Source organism: Podarcis cretensis (assembly GCF_951804945.1).
Source record: "Podarcis cretensis genome assembly, chromosome: 9".
NCBI classification, from domain to species: Eukaryota; Metazoa; Chordata; class Lepidosauria; order Squamata; family Lacertidae; genus Podarcis; species Podarcis cretensis.
Window position 1 is genome coordinate 2,552,596 of NC_137178.1, and position 12,304 is coordinate 2,564,899.

General features: G+C 46.8%; 1 protein-coding gene across 1 annotated transcript in view; it reads right to left on the minus strand.

Moving 5' to 3' along the window:
• Positions 1–3,509, minus strand: part of SIGLEC1 (sialic acid binding Ig like lectin 1) — a 44,043-nt gene extending 40,534 nt beyond the window's left edge. The window contains exons 1-2 of the mRNA XM_079990676.1: positions 3,431–3,509; positions 1,930–2,289 (exon numbers count right to left, since the gene is read on the minus strand). Of these exons, the coding sequence (XP_079846802.1) occupies positions 1,930–2,289; positions 3,431–3,479 (409 nt within the window). The 5' untranslated portion in view covers positions 3,480–3,509. The remainder of the gene's footprint in view (positions 1–1,929; positions 2,290–3,430) is intronic.
• Positions 3,510–12,304: the final 8,795 nt, after the last annotated feature.

Genomic DNA, 12,304 nt, shown 5'->3' on the forward strand with positions numbered 1-12,304 from the left:
TGGGGATCTGCTAGTGGTTTCTGGCTTTGCATCGTGCTATTCAGAGTTGTATTTGGTACTGGGAAATGTAAGATAGAGTGATAATTGTATTTTAAATTGGGGTTTCAGAGTTTTTAGGGGTTTTTAAATGTCTTATGTAGATTTTTCAATTTCATTGTTCTGTATGGGACAATGATAATAAAGATATCGTATTGTATCGTATCGTCCCCAGTACAGTGGTACCTTGGTTTAAGAACAGCTTAGTTTATGAACAACTTGGATTAAGAACGCTGCAAACCCGGAAGTAGGTGTTTTGGTTTGTGAACTTTGCCTTGGAAGCAGAACATGTTTCTCTAGATGTTTCGCGTGTTCCATTTGTAGATTGAGTCCCCCGCTGCTATGGGAAAGCACGCCTTGGTTTAAGAACGCTTTGGCTTAAGGACGGACTTCCGGAACGAATTAAATTCGTAACTAGAGGTACCACTGTATTTCAATCTGGGCAAGCCAGTTTGAATTGCTTATTGTCTCTCTAACAAATCTGCAACCAGCTTCCTGCTGAGTAATAGGGAAATGCACTCTGCTAAGTGAAGAAACTTGCTAACGGGACCCCTGACCATTGGGTCCGGTTGTGACCGGCTCTGGGGTTGCGGCTCTCATCTCGCTTTATTGGCCGAGGGAGCCAGCATTTGTCCGCAGACAGATTCCGGGTCATGTGGCCAGCATGACCAAGCTGCTTCTGGCGAACCAGAGCAGCGCACGGAAACGCCGTTTACCTTCCCTCTGGAGTGGTACCTATTTATCTACTTGCACTTTCACGTGCTTTTGAACAGCTAGGTTGGCAGGAGCAGGGACCGAGCAACGGGAGCTCACCCCGTCGCGGGGATTCGAACCGCCGACCTTCTGATTGGCAAGTCCTAGGCTCTGTGGTTTAACCCACAGCGCCATCCGCGTCCCTAACGTGAGTTAGGAAGAATAATATTAATCAATATATCCTCTCCAGTTACCCACAACATCCCCACAGGAAGAGACCTGCAGCAGGGTCAGGCCAACAGCCCACCTCATCACAGAGGCCACCCAGATTTCTATGGGAAGCCCGGCAGCAGGATCTGAGCACAACAGATCTCTCCCCGCTTGTGATCAGACTGTGCTTATAGAATTGTAGAGTTGGAAGGGACCCTGAGGGTCATCTAATGCAGCCCCTGCAATGAGCCAGGCTTGCTCTTTTGTTCACTTTTGTTCACCTTTGTTGCCATCCCTAGTGGCGAGTGTATCTGTGTGCGTCTCACATGTGTGCTGCATGCAGTGTGGGTATACACACTCACACACAGATATATTGGCTGTGCACATTCCTGGCATGTGGCCCTGACCATCAATACGACCCTCATGTTGGAAAAGAATTTGGCCAACTGTGCTTTAGGTCAAAGCAGTCCAGACAATCACAGCCAGGTCCTTCTGCCTGCCCTGCCTCTCTGTGACCTCAGAGCAGCTCAGCCAACCACAATCAGCAAACAGCCTTCACTCCATCACAAATCCCTGATGATAATGACCTGCAGGTGGCTCAGTTGGTTAGAGCGTGGTGCTGATAAAGCCAAGGTCATGGGTTTGAACCACATATTCCTGCATTGCAGTTTGTTGGACTAGATGTCTCTATGATTCTATAAACGGCTTGGTTAAACAGCAGAAGGGTTTTTCCAGCTTGATACAGTGGTGCGCAGCCTTTCCTAATTTAGTAGCTTCCATTCAGTTGTTTTAAGCCAGGCTTTGCCCTCCAGATGTTGTGCACTCCAGCTCCCTGGCTGATGGGAGTTGTAGTCCAAAACATCTGGAAGGCAGCAGGATGAAGAAGGCTGGCTTAAGCCCTGAGGACAGGTAGGCTTAGCAAAAACAGTCGAGAGATTGGGATGCATCTCAAAGCAGACTTTTGTGGGCAGGGAGTGCCTGGTTACTTACCGGTGACGGTTAAAACAACCCCCTTTTGATCGGACCAGCGGTTCCCCTCGCTGATTTCGAACCGGAAGGTGTACTTGCCGGCATCTGCGGTTGTTACACCCCTCAGAAGCAAGGTGCAGTTGCGCTGGAGGGGGTCTCCCAGAAGCTCTGTGCGTCCTTGAAACCGACCCTCAGTGCTACCAGGAGTTGCTGAGTGGTAAACCAAAGCCTTCTGCCCTGTGATATCTTTGTACCAAATGGCCGTGATGCCATTTGGGACAGCAACGTTGCTGGGGTAGCTGAAGGTGCACGGGATGACGACGCAGGAGTCTTTGACGCTCCACAAATGTTCGGGGGTCATGACAGCCCAGGAACCAAAGGCTGCAATAGAAATTGTTATTATTTATTTATATCCCACCTTTTCCCCTGAAAGGACTTGTTACTGAAGGGGGAAGGAATGGGTTCTGTGCAGCCAGTCTGAAATGGGACCCAAAATCCTCATTTTCCCTCCTCCAAGGGAGCATTTCTAAAATGCATTAACTTGAGCTCTTGAGTCAATGTATAAACAAAAAGCCAGCTGTATAAACAAGTGCTCAAAGCCCTCTCCTTTATCAGTCCATGACGGCAATGGATGGCCTTGCCAGTTCCAGTGGAGCAGGGATGGCACGTCTGGGTCTTATCTTACTTCCTGACCACAGTGACGCACAGACCTTGTCAGCCTCCCGGGAACGGCGCCAGGAGGACTCTTAGAATTGGTGACCTTCTTACCCCAAGATAAGGAATACAGGAACAGGAACACCCTTTTATGGTTAAGAGTACACGAGCAGGAACATCTGTGATGTCAACTTACGTGTATAAGCTTACGTGTCTGGATTCCTGGGGAAGGGGGGAGAGGGTGCCTGGAGGATATATATACTGCATGAAATCTCTCATTTCTTTGGACTTGCTGTGAACTGACCACGCAAGTGCCTTCTGCTATCCAGAGAGCAGAATAAACTCTTTCTCTGAATCAACCTTGGTGTCATTTGACTCCTTCTTCCCTGTTCTGGGAGCAACGCTCACCCTAGGTAAAGGTAAAGGTAAAGGTAAAGGTAAAGGTACCCCTGCCTGTACGGGCCAGTCTTGACAGACTCTGGGGTTGTGCGCCCATCTCACTTAAGAGGCCAGGGGCCAGCGCTGTCCGGAGACACTTCCGGGTCACGTGGCCAGCGTGACATCGCTGCTCTGGCGAGCCAAAGCCGCACACGGAAACGCCGTTTACCTTCCCGCTGGTAAGCGGTCCCTATTTATCTACTTGCACCCGGAGGTGCTTTCGAACTGCTAGGTTGGCAGGTGCTGGGACCGAGCAGCGGGAGCACACCCCGCCGCAGGGATTCGAACCGCCGACCTTTCGATCGGCAAGTCCTAGGCGCTGAGGCTTTAACCCACAGCGCCACCTGCGTCCCTAACGCTCACCCTACCAATCGGCAAAGACTAATAAGGCTACATTTCAGCAATCAGGTTTAGTATTTAGCAAACATACCTTGGGCGACATAACTGGAGAATGCAAAAAGGAAGAAGGGCAAAGGCATAGCCGGTGGGAGCGGCTGATTCAAGGGCAAATTCCTGGAGGGGAAAGCAAAGCAAAGTTCACAGTTAGATTCAAGACCTCCCCAAAAGATGAGCACACCTTTGACCAAATGGGCCACGGAATGTGGAATGCCTGTGGCCCACCAGATGCTGTTGGACTACAACTCCCATCATTCCCTGCAATTGGGGCTGGTGGGAGCTGGGGTCTATGGGCATCTCAAAGCCTTCAGGTTCCCTTTCCCTGTTTCAGGGGGAGACGCCAAACGCTGAACCTGGGACCTTCTTTGTGCAATGCATGTGCTCGATCTCTGAGCTATGCGCTCTCTCAATGTGCTGAATAATAATAATAATAATTTATTATTTATACCCCACCCATCTGGCTGGGTTTTCCCGGCCACTCTGGGTGGCTTCCAACAAAATATTAAAATACATTAGTCTATTAAACATTAAAAGCTTCCCTAAACAGGGCTGCCTTCAGATGTCTTCTGAAAGTCTGGTAGTTGTTTTTCTCTTTGACATATGGTGGGAGGGCGTTCCACAGGGCGGGTGCCACTACCGAGAAGGCCCTCTGCCTGGTTCCTTTTAACTTGGCTTCTCACAGCAAGGGAACCGCCAAAAGGCCCTCAGCGCTGGATCTCAGTGTCTGGGCAGAATGATGGGGGGTGGAGATGCTCCTTCAGGTATACTGGACTGAGGCTGTTTAGGGCTTTCAAGGTCAGCGCCAACACTTTGAATTGTGCTCGGAAACGTACTGGGATCCAGTGTAGGTCTTCCAAGACAGGTGCTATGTGGTCTCGGTGGCCACTTCCAGTCACCTGTCCAGGTGCCGCATTCTGGATTAGTTGTAGTTTCCTGGTCACCTTCATTTATTTATTTTTTTATAAATATATTTTATTAATTTTCCATCGGAAAAAAAACCCAATCATACCACATTACAACTTCTATTAATTTTCCATTTTTTGACTTCCTTCAGCCTTATACATTCCCAATACTCAGCTAACTTTCCCCAGTCCTCGATGAACTTTTGATCTCGTAGATATCTGATCTTCCCAGTCAACTTATCAAGTTCTGCATAGTCCATCAGCATAGTCATAGAATCATAGAATCATAGAATCATAGAGTTGGAAGAGACCACAAGGGCCATCGAGTCCAACCCCCTGCCAAGCAGGAAACACCATCAGAGCACTCCTGACATATGGTTGTCAAGCCTCTGCTTAAAGACCTCCAAAGAAGGAGACTCCACCACACTCCTTGGCAGCAAATTCCACTGTCGAACAGCTCTTACTGTCAGGAAGTTCTTCCTAATGTTTAGGTGGAATCTTCTTTCTTGTAGTTTGGAACCATTGCTCCATGTCCGTTTCAAAGGTAGCCCAACGGAGAGCGCATGGCAGTATTCTGGTGCTAGAGGAGACTCTTGAAAGTCCCATGGACTGCAAGGAGATCAAACTAATCCATTCTTAAGGAAATCAGCCCTGAGTGCTCCCTGGAAGGACAGAGCCTGAAGCTGAGGCTTCAATCCTTTGGCCACCTCATGAGAAGAGAAGACTCCCTGGAAAAGACCCTGATGTTGGGAAAGATGGAGGGCACAAGGAGAAGGGGACGACGGAGGACGAGATGGTGGGACAGTGTTCTCGAAGCTACAAACATGAGTTTGACCAAAATGTGGGAGCCAGTGGAAGACAGGAGTGCCTGGCGTGCTCTGGTCCAGGGGGTCACGAAGAGGCAGACATGACTGAACGACTCAACAACAACAGTGCGCACCCCAGAAATGATCTCTTTCAGCTTCTGCCTTCTGGAAGAAGGTCCAGGGTTATAAAGACTAGGACTAGCTGCCTGAGAAACAGTTTCTATCCAAATGCGATTTGGGTTTTAAACGCAGTGTAAGGAGTCTCTATGGGAATATATTGTATTTAATTATGGGGTATCAGAGTTTTTAGGGGGCTAACCAGGTTGGGATGGCTGGCGTAGCAGGCTTGTTGGTTTTTGAATGTCTTATGCAGATTTTTCAATTTCGTTGTTCTGTATGGGACAATGACAATAAAGATTATCGTATCGTATCGTATCTAGGCAGTGGTTTCGACTAGATGACTCTAGTCCAACACTACAATTCTAGGATTTCAACTGTTGCCACATAGCTCTGTTGGCTCCCACGGTGGCATATTAAAAACTAATGAATAACAGTTGACCTGGGCCTGACTCACAGAAGTGCAAAACTATTCCTCCTCCTGTTACGGTTACAGTGATGCACTACAGGTTGGGAAGGTCTATCAAAGCCCAGCGACATCTGGGCATTTGCCTGAGCATCCCACTCCGACCTCCAGATAGCAAGTCGACCAGGGCGTTTTTTCAGCTGGAACTTGCTGGACCTCTCAGGTGGGTGCCACTGCAATTATAAGAGAACAAGGGAGGCATTCGTGGTGAGTTCCAGCACCTCTTTTTCTAGAAAAATAGCACTGGGGGCATCTATCGGGGAGAAGAGGAAGCGGAGTGTTGCTCTCCGTCTCCCGTTCGAAACGTCCCGTCTGTTTCCTGAACTCAGCCCTTGGCAGCAGCTTCCAAATGAGTTTCGTTTCTTCTCATCAGCCTCACCCATCTGACCCCAGAGCCCAAGTTCCTCTGCTCGCGGCAACAGTGTGGCTGATGGGCTCTGAAATCCAGAATCTGGATTAATGGCTTCAGTTTCCTTTGAGCAATCAACAGCCAATGGCCATAAACATCTGCAAAAAATAAAATAAAATCGCCTTTCCCTTGACCAAGTCTATCTCTGGTCCTAAAAGGAGTGACTCTGGAAGGCAATTGCTGAAGCCCTACACTGGGAAATCAGGGTTCACATCTCAGGAGAGTTTTTGATGTTGTTCAAATGGATTTATTTATTCTGACATGTGTTTATTACTTATTTATTTAAAAGTAGCTATTTCTTTTTTAAAAAATCAAAGTGACTTGCAACAGAAATGCATAAAACCATACAGTAAACACACACACACACACACATATTAAAAATGGACCTCAATTAACTATTTTATCATCACAACAACCCTGTGAGGTGAGTTAGGCCAAGAAACTCTGTCTGATCCCTGGCCACCCAGTGAGCTTTGTGGTTGAGTGGAGAGTTGAACCCTGTTCTCCCAGGTCCTAGCCTGATGCTCTAACCACTAAATAATACAAGCTCTTTAATACTGTATTTTAGGGATGCGGGTGGCGCTGTGGGTTAAACCACAGAGCCTAGGGCTTGCCGATCAGAAGGTCGGCGGTTCGAATCCCCACGACGGGGTGAGCTCCGGTTGCCCGGTCCCTGCTCCTGCCAACCTAGCAGTTCGAAAGCACGTCAAAGTGCAAGTAAATAAATAGGTACCGCTCCAGCGGGAAGGTAAATCGTGTTTCCATGCGCTGCTCTGGTTTGCCAGAAGCAGCTTATTCCTGCTGGCCACATGACCCGGAAGCTGTACACCAGCTCCCTCGGCCAATAAAGCGAGATGAGCGCCGCAACCCCAGAGTCGGCCGCGACTGGACCTAATGGTCAGGGGTACCTTCACCTTTAATACTGTATTTTAAAATGCAAAATAGTGCTTGCTGCCCGGGACGGTGTGTAACAATAATTTCTCCCCCAGGTACCCTAATCCAGAACACTGAAAACTGCTTTCTCTCTGTGTGTCTGGATTTCCTCCCCACTTCAGAAGGATAGAAATGGAAAGTGTTGGACGTGGACCAGAGGGAGATCTTCATGTGTCTCCCTGCTTTGTTTTGAAGCACCAAGAGGCCCCCAGGGTGGCCTTGTTGCACTCTCTCTCGGCCCAACCTACTTCAGTGAGTCGAAAAGGCTGCTTTGTGATCTTGTGGGAGGAAAATGGAATGTGGGTAATATGGGATCAAGTCCTTCTTGCCTATCCATCATTCAAGCTTTAAAATGTTTTTCCATTTCCACTTGGGAATTTTATAGTGTCCGATGGAACATACCAAGCTTTGACTGAGCCGAGTAGATTGACATGGTTCTCTCTCTCTCCCCCCCCCCCCGCTCTCTGTGAGAGAGAGGGAGGGAGGGGGAGAGAGGTGTGCAGCCTGGGAGTCATTTTGGACTCTGTCCATGGAGTCTGCAGCTGTCCATGGAGGCACAGGTCAATTCTGTGTCCAGGGCAGCTGTCTCCCAGCTCCATCTGGTACGCAGGATGAGACCCTACCTGCCCGCGCACTGTCTCACCAGAGTGGTGCATGCTCTAGTTATCTCCTGCTTGGACTACTGCAATGTGCTCTATGTGGGGCTACCTTTGAAGGTGACCCAGAAACTGCAACTAATTCAGAAGGCGGCAGCCAGACTGGTGACTGGGAGCGGCCACCGAGACCACGTAACACCAGTCCTGAAATACCTACATTGGCTCTCAGTATGTTTCTAAGCACAATTCAAAGTGTTGGTGCTGACCTTGAAAACCCTAAACGGCCTTGGCCCAGTATATCTGAAGGAGCGTCTCCACCCCCATCGTTCTGCCTGGACACTGAGATCCAGCACCGAGGGCCTTCTGGGGGTTCCCTCCCTGCGAGAAGCGAGGTTACAGGAAACCAGGCAGAGGGCCTTCTCGGCGGTGGCACCCGCCCTGTGGAACGCCCTCCCACCAGATGTCAAAGAGAAGAACAACTACCAGATTTTTAGAAGACATCTGAAGGCAGCCCTGTTCAGGGAAGCTTTTAATGTTTAACAGACTACTGTATTTTAATACTCCGTTGGAAGCCGCCCAGAGTGGCTGGGGAAACCCAGCCAGATGGGTGGGGTATAAATAATAAATTCTATTCTATTCTGGGGAAAACCTGTAAGCAAGATTCGAACACAAGAGCAACTCTCTCCTCCTGGTGTTTCTAGCAACTGGCTTTCACTATCACCAACCATGGAGGCAGCGCATAGGCATCTTGGCTAGTAGCCATGGATAGCCCTCTCCTCATTAAATTGTCTAATCCTCTTTTAATGCCATCCAAGTTGGGGGCCGCCCCTGCCTCCTATGGAAGCACAGGCGCTGAGTTGAGCCCAACATGGTGCAGGGGGGGTGAGGTTACGTCTCCCAATGGAGCGCAGCCCGGGGCAACATCAGCGCCAGGCCTGTCCAAGGTTGGTGCCAGAATAATAGTGGCAAGAAATTGGGAAAAAATGAAATCTTACCAACAATCACAGAGCGGCAAATTCTTATGATAGAATACCTGGAACTAGCAAAATCGACTGGAAAAATTAGAGGAATGTCAAACCAAAAGGTATTTAGGGAATGGGAAATATTTAAAGAATACTTGAAAATGTTCAGTACGGACAATAAGATACTTGCAGAAATAGAGTGATACTGATAACCAAGAATTATCTAAAATATAATAGTGGATTTTATATATTTATATACAAAATAAAATAATATGAATCTGTGCAAAGAATACAGATAATATAAGTAGTATAATGAGAATTATTGGAAGTTACTATTTTAATTTGTTATGTAAGTGTAATATATTGTATTTGTTTATGTTTGTTTTTCTGTCTTTTCTTACTCTATTGTATCTTACTCTATTTTCTATTTGTATCTTCTTTTGTATTATATGTTATGCATATATTTTCTATGTGAAAATTAATAAAGATTTTCTATTAAAAGAAATTGGTGGGGGGCTTAGCCCTGTCCCAGCAGATATTGGGGGGTAGGTTGTAGAGGCCTTAGCCCCATGGGGTTGGCGTGCCTGTATGGGAGCAAGAGCCATAATTCAACTCTCTGCTGCATAAATAAGTTGTTGTGATGATGGTGATGGTGATTTGTATACTGCCCTTTACCCACAGCTCTCAGAGAAGGTGCTTACAACACAAAATCACAATGCAGAAACACAAAAAAAATAAAAACAAAAATAAAGACAACCCAAGAATTCCCTCTTCCCCAACACATTTTAAAAGATGTCAATCAGCCCAAGGCCTGGTTCCTGAGGAATGCTTTTGCCTGGCACCTAAAGGTGCATAATGAAGGTGCCAGGAGAAATTCCCTGGGGAGAGCATTCCACAAGCAGGTAGCCACTGCAGAAAAGGCCCTGTTCTTATGTTATCTGTCCCAAATCTTCCACTCCTCAGTTTCACTGGATGTCTGCAAGTGTTATGAGACGGAGAAAAGCTTTTCCCAATCCACTTTCTCTACGCCATGCATAATTCTATAAACTTCCATCATGTAACCTCTAAACTAAAATGTCCCAAATGTTGCAACCTTCCTTCGTAGAGGAGCTGCTTCATAGCCTTTTCCAAACCTTTTCCAACTCTGCATACTCTCAAATAATCAGTAATGCTCAAGGCGGCTACCAATTGCAAAATAAGCACAACAACAACAACAACAACAACAACAACCAGTAACATGATTGAAATGGGCCTGCCTTGCCTTTCCCCAGAGAGCAGCTCCTCTTGCAACAGATCTCCACGGTCCTTTGGAACTCTCTGCCACACACAGTGGAGCGATGCTGCTTCTGGGCTTCTAAACGGGATGCTGGACCTCAAGGACAAAGCGGTCCAGGAGAATGCAGAACTTCTGGTCTGGGACAGCTTTATCTGCCTCCCGTTTTGGGAAGTCCCCCATTGTGTCAGCTGTTCTCATTCTGGGCCCAATCACTTAAAACGCTCATCGTTCAGCGCTGATGAGATATCTTGGGAGGGAGGAGGAGGAGGAGGAAGAAGAAGAAGAAGCAGCAGCAGCAGCAGGGAACAGCCTTCTGGGTTCAGTGCTGGGCACTGCAGTTCAAAATGGATGTGGGTGACAAGTTGGAAAGGATCCAGAGAGCAGCAAGAATGATAAACAGTTTCTCATGTCAAACCCTGGGAGGAACAACAGAAGGAACTGCAAGGAAACTAGGAGTTTTGGGGTTATGCAATTCCACAGAATCTGGTCTCAGCTGGCTGTTGTCACACATACAGAGTTAAGGATGTACTAAGTTACAGATTAAACATAATCCTCCCTTCTACGGGGGCTTCATTGACCAGATAAGAAGGACCCTGCAGCTGCATCAGGCCAAAGGGTCACCCTTTTCCCACGGCAGAACCACCAAATGGGAAGCAGGCAAATATGAAGGCAAGAGCACCATCCTCTTGATGGCTTTGCAGCAGATTCCGCTGAGAGATATGGTGCTTAGACCAAGTCACACTGCTGGCCCACTCAGCTAGTATTCCCAAGCTTGGGCCTGTGTCCCTAGGCTTACGGTGTATTATTGAAATCAGTTTTCGTTGCTGGTTTTTGTTGTTGATATGTTCCTTGGGTTCTTTTCCTTGTCCTACTTTGAACTTCCTTTAACAGTGTAATGCAGAAATAAAACCCATTGCCTCAGTTTCTTAAGTGCTGCAGTGGCAGAGCATCTTTGCCACATTCAGAATGTCCCAGGTGAAGTCTCCGATGGGATCTTCAAATACAATCGGGAGATCTCCCCCCCCCCCACGAAAGCCCAGAAGACCACTGCTTCTCCACACAGCGTATAATCCACGGAATTCCCCCCCACAGGGTAATACAATAATTTGGAACTGTGTGTGAAAAAATAGTAGAAATAACAATACAATGAGTCTAATTGGAAGTCAAATGTGTTTCTTTTCTTTTCTTTTCTTTTCTTTTCTTTTCTTTTCTTTTCTTTTCTTTTCTTTTCTTTTCTTTTCTTTTCTTTTCTTTCCCCCTTCTTTCTTTTTTCCTCCCCCCCCTTTCCCTCCCCTTTTTCTTCTTCCTTTTCTCTCTTTTTTTTTTGTGTGTGTGCCTCCTTTTTTGTGTGTGCCTCCTTTCTTGGTCTTTCTCTTTTTGATTAGCTAAGAAGGAGATAAAGAGATAAAAGTATAATATGGAAACTTCCAGTAAGTCAAAGGTGATGTTGTGTAATTTTTCTACTACTATTTATATATTGTTAAAATCGGTGAATTGTAATGAATAGATGTAACAATTACTGTGGGTTTTTTTCCTTTGTTATTGTTGAACTCTAAATAAAGTATTATTCTTCTCTTAAAAAAAAAAAAAGGAATTCCCTCCCACAGGGATGGCCAACAGCCTGGATAGCTTTGGAAGAGGATTGTCTGAACTCATGGAGGAGGAGAGAGGCTAGCAGCGAGCCAGTGCAATTTTTTAAAAAGGAAAAAGAGGTGCCAGAACGCCTCCCTCTGTCTCTTAGAATGGCAATGGCACCCACCTGAGAGGTTCCAGAACCACCTGAGAGGTGCCAGAACTGAGTTCCAGCAAGTTCCTCCTGAAAAAAAAACCCTGCTACTAGGCGTGATGGCTCGGCTCTGCCTCAACAGTTGGAGGCAGCAGTGTTTCAGAATGCTAGTTGCTGGAAACCACAGGATAATAATAATAATAATAATAATAATAATAATAATAATAATAATAATAATAATAATAATAATAATAATTTATTATTTATACCTGGCCCATCTGGCTGGGCTTCCCTAGCCACTCTGGGCGGCTTTCAACAAAATATTAAAATACAGTAATGCATCAAACGTTAAAAGCTTCCCTAAAGAGGGCTGCCTTCAGATGTTTTCTAAAAGTCTGGTAGTTGTTCTCTTTGACATCTGGTGGGAGGGCGTTCCACAGGGTGGGTGCCACTACCAAGAAGGCCCTCTGTTTGGTTCCCTGTAGCTTTGCTTCTGGCAGCGAGGGAACTGCCAGAAGACCCTCGGCACTGGACCTCAGGGTCCGGGCAGAATGATGGAGGTGGAGACGCTCCTTCAGGTATACTGGACCCCATATGATGTGTCTTGTGCCGTTGAACCAATCACGCAACATTCATTCCCTACTAATAAATCTACAACACTTAAAATATAAATCTGGGGACACTAAATGAAATCCGGGGACATTCCGGAGATGGA